Source organism: Hyaena hyaena, unplaced genomic scaffold, assembly GCF_003009895.1.
Source record: "Hyaena hyaena isolate Hyena2069 unplaced genomic scaffold, ASM300989v1 scaffold_10, whole genome shotgun sequence".
Taxonomy (NCBI): Eukaryota; Metazoa; Chordata; class Mammalia; order Carnivora; family Hyaenidae; genus Hyaena; species Hyaena hyaena.
Genome location: NW_024080642.1, coordinates 1,502,034 through 1,519,246, shown reverse-complemented (window position 1 = coordinate 1,519,246; position 17,213 = coordinate 1,502,034). Strand labels below are relative to the sequence as shown.

Here is a 17,213-nt window from a genome sequence, read left to right as displayed (position 1 = left end):
TCAACCGAGTGACATGATGGTTACTGGGCTGAAGGTAGAAGAAATTGCTTTAAATGGGATGCCACAGAAGGCCTCTTTGCAGAAACAATATCTCAGTTGAAACCTGGGGAGTGAACATAAAGGCTTTGAGGTGGGGAAGAATTTGGCATGTTTGAGGGAAAAGAAAACAGAAAAGAAAAGGAAAAGGAAAATAAAGAAATGAGGGGCACCTGGGTGGCTGTTAGTTGGGCATCCAACTTCTGCTCAGGTCATGATCTCATGGTCCGTGAGTTCGAGCCCCATGTCGGGCTCTATGCTGGCAGATCAGAGCCTGGATCTTGTTTTAGATTCTGTGTTTCCCCTTCTCTTTCTGCCCCTCCCCTGCTTGCACTCTGTCTCTCTCTCTCTCTCAAAAATAAATAAACATTAAAAACATTAAAAAAGGAAAGAAAGAAAGAAAGAAATGGGAAAAAAAAAAGCCAACTGAGCAGAGTAAGGGGTGAAGTTGGAAAAATAGACAGAGGCCAGGTTATGCAACACTTTGTGCCCCCCAGTGATGGGAATGGTAACCAGACCCTCTCAAGGCTCAGACTATCAGACGTATGCAGAGAAGGTTTGAAGTTCAGCATGGAGAAGAAAGGCAAAAAACAAAACAAACAAAAAAACCCCAACAAGCCAAAACAAAACAAAACACAAAAAACCTGCAAGAAGATGAGTGGGAGTTTTTAGTGACATTGGGAATGTCACATTCCTGAGAATGAATTACAGTTTTGGACCGAAGTTTAGGAATATGGGTTACCTTTCAATGCAGTCCATGGAAGGAGATTTCTAAGCAGTAGCTAGTAATAGGCATTACTATTGCTATTACTATTACTACTACTATTACTTCTCTCTCTTATGTAATGAAGGTGCTACATGGAAAGAAAGTAACATTTATGCAGCATGTCTCCATATGATCTTATCTCCTATCTTTACAGAAAGCTGGAGAAATATGTTTTATTATAACCGTGTTTTCTAGAAGAGAAAACCAAATATCAAAGAAATTAAGAAACATGTTAAAATGACCAGTCACTTAGTGGCTGGCCTGGATTTTGAAAGCATGTGGATGACTTCAAAACCTGCATTTTCTTTCTTTCTTTTTTTTTTCTATAAGTTCACTTATTTATTTTGAGAGAAAGATAAAGAGTACATGTGCTTGAGCAAGGGAGGGGCACAGAGAGAGAGAGAGAGAGAGAGAGAGAGAATTCCAAGCAGGCTTCGCACTGTCAGCACAGAGCCAGAAGTGGGCCTCGAACTCACGAACTGTGAGATCGTTCCCTGAGCTGAGATTGAGAGTCAGATACTTAACCAACTGAGCCACCCAGGGGCCCCTTTATTGCATTTTCTACTTGGTGATACAGTTTGAAAGAGAAAGGGTACAAAGTAGGGTTAGAGATTGTGCTCTTGGACTTGATGTGAAAGAAAGGAAATGATCAAGGGTCGGTAGTGTAATAGTCCTGTCTGCCTCTTGCATCTCCCACGGGACCACTGTATAGCCCCAATAGTAGGAGCAGTAAGAGCTTACATAACCTTTGAAAATGTTAGAGAAGCTGGTGTGGAAGTAGTGCCTGTGGAACGTGCTCAGGAGAATAACTAGTAGGTGATAATTAGCTGTGGTGGCACTGGTTGGGGGAAAAGAGGATTCGGTTTCGGTAACTCGAAAACTGAGCAGATAGTGTAATTGACATGTTAAAGGACTTGCTGCAGGTACTTTCTCTGTTGGATCTCCCATTTCATCTCCTGGATAACATCTTGGGCAAATCAGCTAACTTTTAGGTCATATCTAATGATTTTTTTTAATGTTTTATTTATTTCTAGGAGAGAGAGACAGCGTGAGCAGGGGAGGGTCAGAGAGAGAGGGAGTCACAGACTGAAACAGGCTCCAGGCTCTGAGCTGGCAGTCAGCACAGAGCCCAACGCGGGGCTTGAACCCACGAACCGCGAGATCATGACCTAAGCGAAAGTCGGACGCTTAACCGACTAAGTCACCCAGGTGCCCCCATATCTAATGATTTAAAGTCCATACTATCAGGGTGCCTGGGTGGCTCAGTCGGTTAAGGGTCTGACTCTTGATTTCGGCTCAGATCCATGATCTCATGGTCACGAGATCAAGCCCCTCATTGGGCCCTTGTTGGGCGTGGAGCTTGTTTAAGATTCTCTCTCCCCCTCTCTGCCCCTCCCTTGCTCATGCGTGCTCATGCATTCTCTCTGTCTGTCTTTGCTTTCTGCTCAGTTTTGCTGTGAACCTAAAACTGCTCTCAAGAAAATAGTTTATTACGAAAAAAAAGTCCAGTGCAGGCTAAATCGGAGCATTAATTTCATATCTAATTTAAAGCTTCTCCTCCCTCCAACTCTCAGCGGGAAATTTGTGTCTGGCTTATACTTTTCCTCTTTTTCTTTCTTTTCCCTCTCTCAGTGTGCCGTGTCTGGGTCTCCGCTGGCATGAGGGCTGGGGTGTGTGGGTTTGGGGAGGGCAGAGAAGTGGGAGGGATTAAAAGAAAGGAAGTAAAAATCTGTCACATGACTAATGCCATCGGAGACGGGGGTCCAGGTTGCTGATTTTCTCTTGTGGGGAACATTTATGGGTTCTTTGGAGGTCGTAACTGTGGGCCTTGAGATCCTTTTTCAGTCATAACTTCTTGATGTCCACTCTTCCAGCCTCTTATTACCAGGCCTTTTTACTCTGGCGGGAAGCCATATTGAGTTGGCCGCTTGTCTATGCCAAACACAGGTAGTGGGGGCCCCTCCCCGCCATGGCTGCCCTGTTTCCTCGTCCCACTGTGGAATGTATCAACCCCCTTCCCCAATTCAGAATTTGGCAGGCCCAAAGTGGGTAACCATCTTCATGAATGTGCACGAAGGCCCCAATCTCCTGGACAGACAAGTCTGGTTCACCTCAAAACTCTCACTACGGTGGTTGCACAGAGATAGCCTTCTAAGTTCCTGCAGTCAGCAGGACTCACCAGCTTGGGGAAAGATCTGGCAAACACTCCCAGTCTTTTGTAGTGCTTCCTCTTTATAGTGAGGTGAACGTTTCATCCTCTTTCATGATTTCTTCTAATGAATTCCTTTTGAGTTTTTATCTCTCCCTGATGGAGACTGGAAGTGGATGAAGGTTTTAGGAGCCCTCTAGTCAATTTTTAGTAAGTCTTTGAGGATGAACAGGTAGGCCTTCTTTAGAAGGTGAAGATACTTGTTCTCTGCTTTGGAATTTTATATCTCATTAGCATTCCGGTACAATATATTAATTGCACGCCATATTGAGGAGGGAGGAGTGCCTTTTTAAAACAACACAAGTCTTAGTTTTGTGCTGAGATTCATGGAATCTCAGAGTTAGGAGAAATCTAGAAGCCATTTAATCATTTCCCCACCAATGCCATGAATCCTGTTTACAACTTGATGTTAGTCAGTTTTCATCTGGATACATCCAGGAAGTAGGAACCCACTCCCTAACTTTCAGATCTCAGCTCTGTCAGGTACCATATCAGTTTTACCAAACCTTTTTAAACCCAGTTTGTCATCCAGGAAAGATGTGCAAATAGTATCTTCTTTACAGAACATTGTTGTGAGGATAAAAGAAGATAAATATATAAGTTACCCAACCCAGTCACAGAGGAGTGCAATGTTGGTTCCCTTTATAGGTTCCTTTAGGGGACAAACATATTCTGTTTTTGGATTGTCTTCACCCAGAGAAAAATATTCCTCATATTGAACTGCCTCTGTATATTTTTATTTATTTATTTATTTATAAATATTTTTATTTATTTCTAGGAGAGAGAGAGAGAGCGAGAGCGTGAGCAGGGGAGGGTCAGAGAGAGAGTAACAGACTGAAACAGGCTCCAGGCTCTGAGCTGGCAGTCAGCACAGAGCCCGACGCGGGGCTCGAACCCACGAAGCGCGAGATCATGACCTAAGCGAAAGTCGGACGCTCAACCGACTAAGCCACCCAGGAGCCCCCTCTGTATATTTTTAGCCCTTCCCTTAAGCTCTCCCTTCAGTGGTCACAGAGAATGTCTTTTCTCCCGCCACTTGACAGCCCTTCAGATATCTGTGATTTTAGTTGAAGGAACTGGAGATATTAGAGAGAAAAATCCATTATTTTTCTTTTCTGAGCTGGGAGTCCAGGTAGCCGTTAGACTTTGGTGTGACCCTCCGAGAGGGATTTATTGAGTGAATGGGGCAAAGACGGTATTTCACTTTCTAACATCAGTTCTCTCTGGCACTGGTGGGTTTAATCACAGGCTGGCTATGATTCTATAGGATTCTATCTTGGAAAGTGTGTGTGCGTGCGTGCGTGTGTGCCAAATGTCGTTAGACACTTGAACGCCTTTGAGTGGTGCTATTCTTTGCCACATAGTGAGCACTTTATAAGATCGTTCATTGCCCTGAATGAATGGTTAAACGTGGAAGCTATAAAAGCAGCCAGACGGCTCTCCACGAATACCTAGGCTGGTGCTCAAAAACTCCTCTCAAAGGCGAGGTAGGGGAGTCACCGCTAAGAGGCCTCTTTTGCGGCTTGGGGAGACTAGCCCCCGGCTCCAGTTCTTAGGCACCGCCTCTTTCGCCCGCGGGCTGGCCGCTAGGCGGTGCTGGGGAGTTTGCCGCCCGCCAGCCAGGGCGCCCCAGTGCCCACCCTCACCCCTCATGCCCCGCCCGGCGGAGAGACTACAACTCCCGTGGTGCTCTGGGAACGGGAGGGCGGGGGGCATGGGCGAAGAAGGCCGCGAGGGCGGGCTTTCCGGGAGTGTGTTTCCGGCGTCGGCGGCGGCGGCCGGGGACGGTGTGAAAGCGGTAAGATGGCGGCGGCGGCGGTGGTGGAGTTCCAGAGAGCCCAGTCTCTACTCAGCACCGACCGGGAGGCCTCCATCGACATTCTCCACTCCATCGGTAAAGGTCGCCGCGCCCCCTCCCTGACCCTGCCGGCTCAGCTCGGCCTGTTGAGGGTCGGCGGCGGCGGAGCGGGGCCGGGCTATCCAGCTCTGGTGCTGCTGACTCACTGTGTGTGAGGGGGGCCGGGCCGGGGGCACAGGCCGCTCGCAGCTCCCTGGAGCCCCCCGGGTCCCACCCGGGTGGGAAGCCCCGAGGCAGCCCCGGCGTCCCCTCGCCGGCTGCTGACTCACGGTGGGCTCGGCGTGGAGCGGGAGGGTGGGCCGAGCCGGGGCCCCCACCACTCTCCAGCCTTGCCCCCGCTCTGGCCCATGCGGGCTGGCCCGGGACCGGGAGCAGTGCCGGCCGGCGGGCTTGTCGCGGGCACAGCTGAGAGCCTGGACTTGAAGGGCCTTGGCGAGACCCGCTGTAGACAGGGTTTCCCGCCGTTGTTATCAGCACAGCCCGCTCCGGGTGGCAGCGCGAGCGCTCGCTTTGCTTTTGGAGTTTTCTTCCTCGGGACGCTGGGAGCTGCTGCCTCTCCCCAGCCTCACATCGGGAGGCTCCACTGAAGGGAGACCTCTTTCCGAGTGTGGGAAATACGGAGGGGACACACACTGACAATTGGCATTTGGCTTGAAGAGGCGCCCGAGACGTCCCTTTGCCCCGTGTAGGGTGTAAGAGCGAGATGGGACCGCCCGGCTAGAGGAGGTGACTAATCGTCCTAGTGTCCCCTGCAGAAGGTGGGAAGGGAGTTCGGGGAGTTAGTTGTCAGCCGCGGAGTTCAGCGAACCGGCCGGCCGGCTGCACGTTGCCGGAAAAAATGAGACAGTTTTCTGAACATTGTAGTGGGATTGCCTTACGCTTTGCGCACAAGAGGAAAGCTGAAACGGGAGCTCCAGCCCGTCCCTTCCGACAGGTTTCTGCCGGCATTCAGGTGTGAACAGAAGTAAACTTGTGATGACAGAAGGCTTTTCATGTTCAGGCGTAGAGGTTAGGGCATGGGCTTGCTCTCCATCGCACACGTAGTAATGTGATCTTTTCGGTGTAGCTGGAGAAGACTCGAGTGGGATCAACAAGTAGTGTAAGAATGCGCGTGCAGGGGACCTCCGGGATGTTGGCTTTCGTGTTGACTTCCTGGTCTGTTGAGTTTTGGTACTTCTGACTCGCACTCTGGAGAAAAGGCAATGACAGGATCTTGATGTCTCTTTGTTTTTGGGGTTCCTGGGAGGTGCGGCGAGGAGACTAAGACGCATCTTGTGGGTGGATCCTATTGGTAAACGAAAGGTTTTCCTTTTGAAGTTCAGATCTTGAATTAAGTTGTTGTACTTACAGAACTGAGTCTCCTCAATCACATACGTTTTTATTCTGTGAGCACACACTAATGTGAGAAGTATGAATTTTATTTTTGCGGGCGTGCTTAGTGCCTAATATTTTGTCTTTTGTAAAGTGAAAACTGTGGTAAAAATTGTAGTTGGAATATTTTGCGATTTCCACTGTGGTAGGAGAGAGTGGCCTGAAAGGGTCCCTGTTAGAGCAAGCTTGAGTCCTGATGGTCGCAGCCTTACTTTTTCCAGACTCCATCATGGAGTATCAAAATCTTGGTTTTTGTCAAGTCATGATGCTTTGTAAGAGAAGTGATAACTAGTGACGACCGCTAAAATTATGACCACAAACTCGGAGAGCTTATCCAGTGTGTGAGTGATAGAATAGTTACTTATTAGCAGCTGCAAGTGGGACAGATAGAACAAAGTTATTTTAACAGGTCCTGAATCCATCATAAAGCACCAAGCCCTCCTAAGGGTCACACTGGAGCTCCGATTGGGTTGTGCCCCCTGGATGGCTTCGCAGGACTGCTGTCCTTCACACACCCATCAGGGAGGCTTGCCACAGAAGTAAAGTTTGTTGAAAGGCTCTTGACTTTTTAGTCATCAGCAACTCGGTCATTTGATTTTAGTTTGTGGCAGGTAAGCGTATGTTTAGTATTTTCGATAACATAGTGCCTGGCATGGGGCTTACCACCGCAAATGAGGACTTGTTTGAATTTTGCTTTAACCAAGTGACTGCAACAGAAATCTCCGTGTATGTGGGTAAGGGAAATTCTAATTGATAGAATGAAAAGGCACACTTAAAGTCAGGGAGAAATCTGTTTTTGTAATTTACTTGGGACATATCCCACATGATGATTTCACATTTTACAGTTTTTTTTTTTTTTCTTAAAAAAGCTATCTAGAATTTGCCTTTTGGTGACAGCGTTGGTAATTGGTCTTGTGAGGGTGAAATTTCCCTCAGTCTTCATTTTTTTTTGTCAGAATTCTAAGAAGGTTTGCATTTTCCTCTCCCAGTGAAGCGTGACATTCAGGAGAATGATGAGGAGGCAGTGCAGGTCAAGGAGCAGAGTATCCTGGAACTGGGCTCTCTCTTGGCGAAGACTGGACAAGCTGCAGGTAAGTGCTGCAAATGGCTTGCTTTCTCTTTTACCTGAAATGCTGGGTGAGGCTTCAAGTCTCTGTCGCAGTAAAGGATCCCAGGAGTGCATCCACAGGAGTTCCTTAGTAGTCATTTTATTGTCAACTTGTTGAGCTTCAGTTCTTTAGCAGGAAGCTCGGTGACCTTTGAACTCTGTTCTTCTGTGGAGTGGTTTTGTTCTGCAGGTGAGGGAACCTCCTGGCCCTGCTGGGATATGGTGATCTGTGATTTGCTTCTGGTTTGAGTTTGCACTGTGTTCCCTTACATAAGGGCAGCCGCACAAGGAGCAGCACAGTGATTTCAGTTCTGTGGTGTTTGAGATGGATAGCGACTTAGGCCCTTGACTTGAAGATGACTAGGGATTTTTGCCTCCAACTAAGTTGACTAGCTGTCCTTTTTTCCTGATCCAGAGTAAGTGAGACATCAAATGGAAAGAGCCTTCCTGTGATTTCTCCACTGTTACCTGGGACTCTGTGCATGTCATTGCCCAAACATTCTAGTTGTAATTGAACCACTGACTTTCTAGGCTTGAGATGACATTCTGATGATGGGTGTGTGTGACCTTGGAATAAGAGAACAGGAAGGGCCTTTGACCTGTAAAGTGGTAATAGTATTTAGAGAGAAGGCTGCTCACGCTTAAAATGGATGATTTTTGTCAACCTTAAAGTGAATTTAGATATTATTTAATTACAGGGTATTAAGTTCTGGCAAGTGATCTCATGAATTACTTTCCCACAAATAATATTGTTATCCAGGAGGCGAAAGTTAGCAAAACTTCTTGAACTTGAGAACTAAGATTTTTTTGCAGTTAAGGATAACTAACTTATTAGGTTCAGGGAGTAGAAAGTTGAGTAAAGATGTATGCAGTGGGAGGATGTGTTTATGTGGGTTTTGTATCTTATTTAAAATATCATTAAACAGTATCTATGATAAAAAACAGTTTTTAAATGCTTACTATCAACTAGTTACTTTTTTTAACCACAAAAATGATTTAGTTTATTGCATCCTCAAAACAGCTTGATAATGTAGATACTGTTGTCCATTTTACACCCAAGGAAACTGAGCACAGAAAAGTTAGATGATTCATCCAAGGTCACTTACCTAGTATGTGGGAGAGCCAGGATTTGAACCGATTAGTCTCGCCTCAGAGCTCGTACCACTTATGGATTATCAGCGCTTGGTACTGTTTTTTTCCCCCTCCATTTAAAAAATGTATTTGTAAAGTTTTGTTCTTTTTTTTGTTTTGTTTTTTAAGTAATTTCTGCATCTAACATGGGGCTCGACCTCATGACCCCAAGATCAAGAGTTGCATGTTCTTCTGACTGAGCCAGCCAGATGTCCCTGTTCTTTTATTTTAGACTGACTTCCCTCCTATTTAACATATTTGTGGATTTCTTTTTGAATGTCAGTTAATGTGAGCTTTGTGTTGCATAATAGTTTTGATAGTTAGTCCATACAAAATATAATTAATAAGGTAATTTTCCTGAAAGAAATAGAAAGTTAGATAACGTGATTTAAGATTTTTCTGTTGTTGAAATATCCAAATGTCTGTTTTCCTCCAGTAGCACCGATAATTATAAGTAGCATACAGTAATAGTCAACACATCTTATCCAAAAATGTTAACCTTTCTGCTTGAAATTTTATTTATTTTGTGCTTTGCTTTCTTCTTATTCCTTGTCCCCTCCTTTTGGTGACTCAGTACCTGAGAACTTTAGAAGTGTATAGCTAAACCTGTTGGAATTTAACAGGTGAATCATAAGGACTTTTAGAAATGTTTCCAGGTTATTTATCATTGTTTTCCAAAAAAGAGTTTGATGGGTATAGGTATATACAATAGAAATGCTAAAGAAGTCTTGGGGCCTACATTCGTGTACCTAACTGCTATTCATAATCGATAGGTTTACATTTCCTTTGATTTTTGATTCCCTGAGAACAGAAGATATGTCTATTCCCAATCTTCAGTTTTGTTTACTTATGCACTTAATATACAGCTAGCACTGTGCTAAGTACTCCATTAAAAAAATTTGAGATAAGGCCCCTGACCTGCAGCAGTCATTTGGGAATTAGTGACTAAGGCAAGGTTTGCAGCATACTGGTAGTTGAAAGTGGTGCTGGGCATCATCAGACATGATGGCAGGGCTCAGGATCTACAGATTTCATAGCCTGAGATTCTAAAAGGATTATGTTGAATTCTGTGAGATTCTAAAAATGAAGTTCTGTTCAAATAATTATAAATAATCTCAATAGGAGGAATAAGTCAGTATGATTCTATGGGAATAAATTAATTTAGTATGTCAGAAAATAGAAGGAAATAGGGACTATAACCAGGAATGAATAGAAACAAACTAAAATGAACTGAGGACGAAGAGGTCATTTGTTTCTCAGTTAGGATAAGAAGAATAGCATTCAGTGCTTGGAGCAAATACTGTAACGCTAGCAGGTGCTAGGGCAAAAGGCAGGCTGCTTAGTTCATGTTTCACTTCAGCCTTTCCCAGGAAGGAAAATGATTTCCAAAAAGAAAAAGAGAAAACATCAGAAAGAGAGAATTAAAGCCAAGTTAGGTGAGAGAAGAGAGAGCAGATAGTCACTTTAAATAAGTTCAAGTCTCTAGGCTCTGACAGTTTTTGTCTTTTAATATCAAAAGCGTAGTTCTAGCAGATATTTATAGAGCCACCATTATTATTCTGAGAAAAGTCATGGAGGATGAAGAAGTATTAAGAAAACTGAGGATGGGCAAGTATTATTTCTCTTTGCATGAAGATAATGAAAAGAATAATTTCTAGATACTTTAAACTGGTGATCAGTAATATCTGGGACAGATTATTTGATAAGTAGGTTTTAATCACTTAAGACTGGGTTTATTAAGAAAGGATTATTCCAAACTCACCTCCATTCTCTTTGGTTAGCGTTATCAGACCAGTAGATTTGCAGAGCTCCACAGGCTTGCCAGCTGTTTTTATAAATAAAGTTTTGTTGGAACACAGCCACACCCATTTGTTTACATATCGTCTATGATTGCTTTTCACTACAGTGGCTGGGTTGAGTACTACCTGCTAATGAGACCAGATATCCCAAAAAGCTAAAATATTTTACCATCTGGCCCTTCACAGAAAAAGCTTGCCAACTTCTGGGTTAGAGGGATGATATAAACTATGTATCTGATGTAAGCAAGATATTTGAACATTTTCCATAATATTAATGGTGGGTACAAGTTATGAAAATCATTTGTCAACCTGAAGGGAAGTCTCTAGCATCCTGTCATAGGGATCTGTCCTTATTCTTCTGGTCAGCATCTGGCATTATGGCTAAAGCCATTTCAGAAGGCCTCCTTGTTTTCGTAGATGACTCAGTACAGTAGAGGACAGAGTTAAGATTCAGAGCTATTGCCAAAGCCAGCAAGATTAAATTCAGTGTGTTAAGTATAAAGATATATACTTCAGAGTATTAATCAAAACAGGAAGATGGGAATTACCTGTCTCTGCAAAAATGACCTTAATGGACTCAGTCTAAACAAAAAGTGCTATTAGAAAAAAGGAAGTAGGCTACCTTGTGTTCCATGTGGTGGCCAGATCAAGAGAATTAGGCCTTGGCTTTACTGGTCAGATGCTACCTGGAGAGTTGTTTTCAGTTCTGGGTACCACAAGTGGGATGTTTGCAAAGTAGACTTTATTCATTGACAAGGAATCTAGAAACCAGGACATTGGGGGAACAGTTGAGATAGCTAAAGATGGTTAGCTTGGAGAAAGGGAAAGTGAGATATAAATGGTAGTTATCTGCAGAAATTTGAAGCCATGTGGAAGGAGGGTACAGACTTGTGTTTAAAAAAAAAAAAGAACAATTAATTTAGTTTGACCAGCATTCGAATAGTCTGCTTTCTGAACATTCCTTGTCATTAGAGATTATTCAGAATTGTTCTAGCATAGTAGGAAATACTGTGGGAGAAGGGACATTGTACTAGACTACTTTTATTTATTTATTAAAACAATTTTTAAAGTTTATTTATTTTGAGAAAGAATGAGTGGGGGAGGGGCAGAGAAAGGGAGAGAGAATCCCAAGCAGGCTCCGAGCTCTGAGCACAGAGCCTGATGTAGGGTTTGGAGCCCACAAATTGTGATATCACGACCTGAGCCGAAACCGAAAGTCAGATGCCCAACTGACTGAGCCACCCAGATGTTCCTGTACTAGACTACTTTTATTTTTTTATTTTTTATTTTTATTTTTATTTTTTTTTCTAAATTTATTTCTAGGAGAGAGAGAGAGACAGTGTGAGCAGGGGAGGGTCAGAGAGAGAGGGACTCACAGGCTGAAACAGGCTCCAGGCTCTGAGCTGGCAGTCAGCACAGAGCCCGACGCGGGGCTCGAACCCACAAACCGCGAGATCATGACCTAAGCGAAAGTCGGACGCTTAACCAACTAAGCCACCCGGGCGCCCCTAGACTACTTTTAAAAAGCTGTGATTGTGAGGGCTGCTGGGTTGCTCAGAGCCTGGAGCCTGCTTCAGATTCTGTGTCTCTTCTTTCTGCCCCTCTCTTGCTTGCTCAATCTCTCTCTCTCTCTCAAAATAAATAAACATTAAAAACGTTTTTTTTTTAAAGCTATGATTGTATAATTAAGATCTGTATAAATGTAAAAAGGAATTTGAGAGGGAGAAATCAGTGTAGCCTGGGGTTGGCCTGGAAGACTCAGTAGGACATTAGCTGGACCTAAAAGGATGTGTAAGATTTACAGAGGCCAAGGGGCACCTGGGTGGCTCAGTTGGTTAAGCATCCGACTTCGGCTCAGGTCAGATCTCACGGTTCGTGGGTTTGAGCCCTGCGTCAGGCTCTCAGCCTGTTTCGGATTCTGTGTCTCCCTCTTTCTCTGCCCCCTCCCCCCAACTCATGCTCTGTCTCTCTCTGTCTCAAAAATAAATAAACTATACAGAGGCCGAGAAGGTGGAGAAATTCTACATGGGAATGCAGTAGGAGTGAGGCCTGAGAGCAGAAGCATGCATAGTCTGTGCAGGCATGAATGGAGTGGTAGAATGGGGAAAATCTTAGTGGAATCAAAGGTCAGTACCGGGGAGTGAAGGGAAAGATGAACTTTTCTACTGGATAAAGTTTTCCTTTTGTACCTGACACAGTCCCGTGCATCCTGTGACTATTCAGGCAGATGATGATTTCAGGACCCTGAATTAGCATTCTCAGGAGGGTGAATGAAGTTTGCTTGCCCTGAATTAGAATCCTCAGGAGGGCGAGTCCACAACTGAAGAATATTAAAGAGGTGGTGGCACTAAAGTAATTTTAACCTACATTCCAAATACTTCCTTATTGAGTTGAAGTATTCTCCAATTTTTACTCTTGTTTCTAAAGATACTCCCTTAAAATGACTGTTCCATCTTCTTTTCCTATACAAGAGAAGAAAAACTTCTGTGGTGGACACCTTTTTTGATCATAGTATGAGACTTAGGCTTTGCAGATTAATGAGGAATTTTAAGTATATCTTTAATGGATAGTATATCTTTAAGGGGAATACACCCTAACTTTTCTGTGAAAAGTTTATTCAGAAGAGTGCCAGGGAAGGGATATTGCTAAAAGCCTCACCTGGGGAAACTTTGGAAAGGGGAGCTGCTACGGCCGACTTGGAAATTCAACAACAACAAGACATCAGCAAAACACCCCTCCTGTAACTGATCAGATTTGTTGGTTGTGAGGGAGTGATTTTTGCCTCAGGCGTCGGAAGCACAGCGTATTTCACGTTTTAGAAAACTAGAAAACTGCGCTCTGAGACTGAGGGCTTTGCTGTTTCTCTCTCATTAAGATGGGTAATTGAGGCCTAGAGATGTGAGCTTTTTCCAGGGCCCTCATAGTAATCCAGGAGCTGAGTGCCGAATTGAATACAAATTTGGTATATGTTGACTCATTTTTGCTACTCTGTTACCTGCTAGGAATGCCTTACATTCCTACTATGCTTCATTTAGACTGATTCCAGTGGCACAGAGATGGATTTTATGATCTTGGATCATTATTTTAATGGGTATTTTGTCTCTAATATTGATGTTTACTTTTTCTTTTCTGAATTGCCTTCCACACAGAGCTTGGAGGACTCCTGAAGTATGTGCGACCCTTCTTGAATTCCATCAGCAAGGCTAAGGCAGCTCGTCTGGTCCGATCTCTTCTTGATCTCTTTCTTGATATGGAAGCAGCTACAGGGCAGGAGGTAAGCTACTTAGTGCCGGAAGGTAGACAATACGGAAAAAATCTGTTTCAGTGAAAGAAATGCCCGCGTGCACTGTGGTGCTGATGTGAAAGGGACAGCTGGGAGGGCAGCTCCGGACTTGTCATGTCAGTTTCCCTTTGTTACAGGGCATTTGATACTTTGGGTCTGTTCCATGCTTTGCTTTGTAAGTGGAGATTGTCAGTGGTCCCTGGAATCCTCATTACATCAGGGTCACAAACTGATTCTTGTCTTTGAGGTATTGTATTGCCACACCTTTGTAATGTTTTCTGTGTCTGTGGTCCCTTTCATTCCGTGTCACAAAGCTCCTGTGAGCACTAAGTAAGTCTCGTGGCATCCCTTCCTGTCGTGTTTCGTACCACGTATATGCCTTTACTGAGGGATGAGCATTCATGTGTTTGTGTCTCATGTGTGCGGAAGTGACTCTGCTCTACCTGTACCTGTTGTCTGCAAGTTCGGACCAGACCTGTAGTGAGGAGTGCCTCTTTGGAATCAGTGAGCCTCTTCTGAACTTTTTAAGCATAGCCGTATTTCTGTAATTCAGGAGGAGACACCACCAAAGTGAAAACTTACTCTGTAAAAAGCAGTAGATTCAAACAGGGTATTTTGTGGTTGTTTGAATCTGTTTGTAGGAAGAATATAGTCGTTGTCTTTTCTATAGACACATTGCTTAGTGTTCACCCAGTGCGTGTTGTGTGCTAAGCACTCCTACAGGTGCTGGGGATACATTTGTAAAAACACAGTCACTGCTCTCATGAGGCCTATATTTTAATGAGAAAGACAGGCAATAAATATATAAAATGGGGGCGCCTGGGTGGCCCAGTCTGGTTAAACGTCCGACTTTGGCTCAGGTCATGACCTTGTGGTTCGTGGGTTCGAGCCCCGTGTCAGGCTCTGTGCTGACAGCTAGCTTGGAGCCTGGAGCCTGTCTTCGGATTCAGTATCTCCCTCTCTCTCTGACCCTTCCCTGTTCATGCTGTCTCTCTCTGACTCTCAAAAATAAATAAAAAACAAAAACAAAAACAAGATATATATATATATATAATATGTCAGATAGTATAAGGAAGGGGTTAGGAATTGAGGCTTATATTTTAATGAGAAAGACAGGCAATAAATATATAAAACGTCAAATAGTATAAGGATTAGGTTAGGAATTGCTGGTTGGTTATGTGTCCAATTGTTTGCTGTAACCTTTGTGGATTACAAGTAAAAGGTATGAAAGGGCACAGTAAGCATATTGAGTAAATAACGAGGAATTTCAGAAATCTAGGACATATGCATTCCACTTTGAAATCAGGTCTTTTGTAGAATCTGCTTTCTAGCCTTAATGATTTTTTGAAACCTAGTTTAAATACCATATACCAACTTTATTTATAAAAAGTTCATTTGTAGAGAAGTCTTCAAATTTGTGGCAACACTATGTTTCATGATAGTAGATCAAAAATATTTATTTATTTATTTCAAATGTTTACTTATGTTTGAGAGAGAGAGAGAGAGAGAGGGAGAGTGAGCGAGCAAGCCAGGGAGGGCCACAGAGAGGGGGACAGAGGATCCCAAGTGGGCTCTGTGCTGACAGCAGAGAGCCCAACATGGGGCTTGAACCCATGAACTGTGAGATCATGACCTGAACTGAAGGCAGAGGAGCAACAAACTGAGCCACCCAGGTGCCCCCAAAATAGATAATATTTAGATGGCTGCCTTTTGAACCAAAACATTAGAATTATTTTTATGAATGACTTCAAAGAAAAAGTGATTTTAAAGGAGTGTTAACTCTTATCTAACTTAACTTTTTTTTTTTTAACTGTACTTTGTTCTCATGAAAAAGCGACACCATCGTTTGTTTGAAATAGGGTGCCGTATAACGGGCTGACCAAAAAACATTAGTGTGAAACGGATTGATATGTGCTACTTGGAACTTTTTAGGCAGAAAAAGTTAATTATCAAAACTTCTCTTTTGTACACTGACGTCTCTGGAATTTGTCCCTTCCCAGGGCATAGAGTTGACTCCATGGATAGAGTTGCATTTTTTTCATCATCAGTCTTCCTCCTCCTCTGTGGGAGTCGATTAAATCATAATTTAGCGCTGTCCCTAATTGGCTAGTGTGATTTCCTGGCCTTATCATGTGGTCCTCCTGTCTAAAATATCCTTATCTCTGCTTTACTTTTCTTCATATTTATTTTACCTCTAACATCTGTTTCCTCCTTAGAACAGAAGTTCCATGAGGAGAGCTACTTTGTCCTCTCCAGTGCTGTAACCTTGGTACTTGGAGTAGTTTGGCCCAGAGGAGCTACAGGACTAGTATTTGTTGGAGGAGTGTGTGGATTATGCCTTCCCTGTGGTAGATGCTTAGGAGATACTTTGTTGAATTAAGACATAAATGTTTTGAATTGAGACAAAAGTGTAAGTGTTGTTACTACATTTCTCTAGGTGACTCAGGATCTCCGACTTGGGGGAAATTGGAGCTAGTGTTCAGCTTGGAAAACTAAGTTCTTTTAATGTTTGATTGAGTGATGGGAAAGGATGGGGGAGCAAGTTTTAGGTCCCTATCATAGTAGTATTGTGACCTGAGGCAGAAATTGGTTCAGAATGTTGTTAAGAGGGCTAGAAGTTTTATGCCGGGGAGTTTGGTACCCAAGAGGTTGGAGGAGGGAATTTTCCCTTCCCTTTTTCTGATCAGGGATTAACCAGAAGTCAGGTAGATCTATAGAACAGTTTTCAGCTCGTTGTATTCTAAAAGGTGAGGATTGGGTCAAATACAGCACTAAGAGTTTGAGGCTAGAAAGTGAGGATGTATGTGTGACGAAAGGGGGTGGGGTGGGAGAGTGAGGGGATGGTTGGCAAGGGGAGAGGAGGGGAGAATTGGGGTGAGGAGGAGACTGAACCCTACCCTGGCCAGATAGTGAACTGAGATTTCATTTTTTTTTTTTTTTTTTTTTCTAGGAGAGAGAGAGAGACAGCGTGAACAGGGGAGGGTCAGAGAGAGAGGGAGTCACAGACTGAAACAGGCTCCAGGCTCTGAGCTGGCAGTCAGCACAGAGCCCGACGCGGGGCTCGAACCCACAAACCGCGAGATCATGACCTAAGCGAAAGTCGAACGCTTAACCGACTAAGCCACCCAGGCGCCCCCTGAGATTTCATTTTTAAAAAAGATTTATTTTTTATTTTATTTTTAACTTTATTGGTTTAGTTTGAGGCAGAGAAAGAGTGTGCATGTGCACACTGGTGCAGGGGAGGGGGAGAGAGTGAATCCCAGGCAGGCTCTGCACTGTCAGCACAGAGCCTGATGTAGGTGCTCGAACTCACGAACTGTGAGATTATGACCTGAGCCGAAATCAAGAGTCAGATACTTAACCTACTGAGCTATCCAGGTGCCCCCATATTTCAAAATTAACTTTACCTACCTTTCAGGGATCTCTAGGTAGTTGCCTATGGGAAGCCAGTTTTTGGTATAGCCTATCCAACTGAAAGACCACAGTAGCACATTTTAAGAAACCTTACATTGAATCCTGTTATCAAAATAGTTATTTCATGGAAAGGAGTTCATGCTAGAGAACTTGAGATTTGGAATAGTAGTTATTTTTCTCCTATAAGGATTTAATTAGTAAAGGCATTTTAAAAATATGGTTAAGTGTATTGATTTAA

General features: G+C 43.6%; 1 protein-coding gene across 1 annotated transcript in view; it reads left to right on the top strand.

Moving 5' to 3' along the window:
• The first annotated feature begins 4,773 nt into the window (after window positions 1-4,773).
• PSMD11 (proteasome 26S subunit, non-ATPase 11) overlaps window positions 4,774-17,213 on the top strand; it is a 30,158-nt gene continuing 17,718 nt past the window's right edge. Inside the window, exons 1-3 of the mRNA XM_039253002.1 lie at window positions 4,774-4,905; window positions 7,230-7,331; window positions 13,428-13,552. Of these exons, the coding sequence (XP_039108933.1) occupies window positions 4,815-4,905; window positions 7,230-7,331; window positions 13,428-13,552 (318 nt within the window). The 5' untranslated portion in view covers window positions 4,774-4,814. The remainder of the gene's footprint in view (window positions 4,906-7,229; window positions 7,332-13,427; window positions 13,553-17,213) is intronic.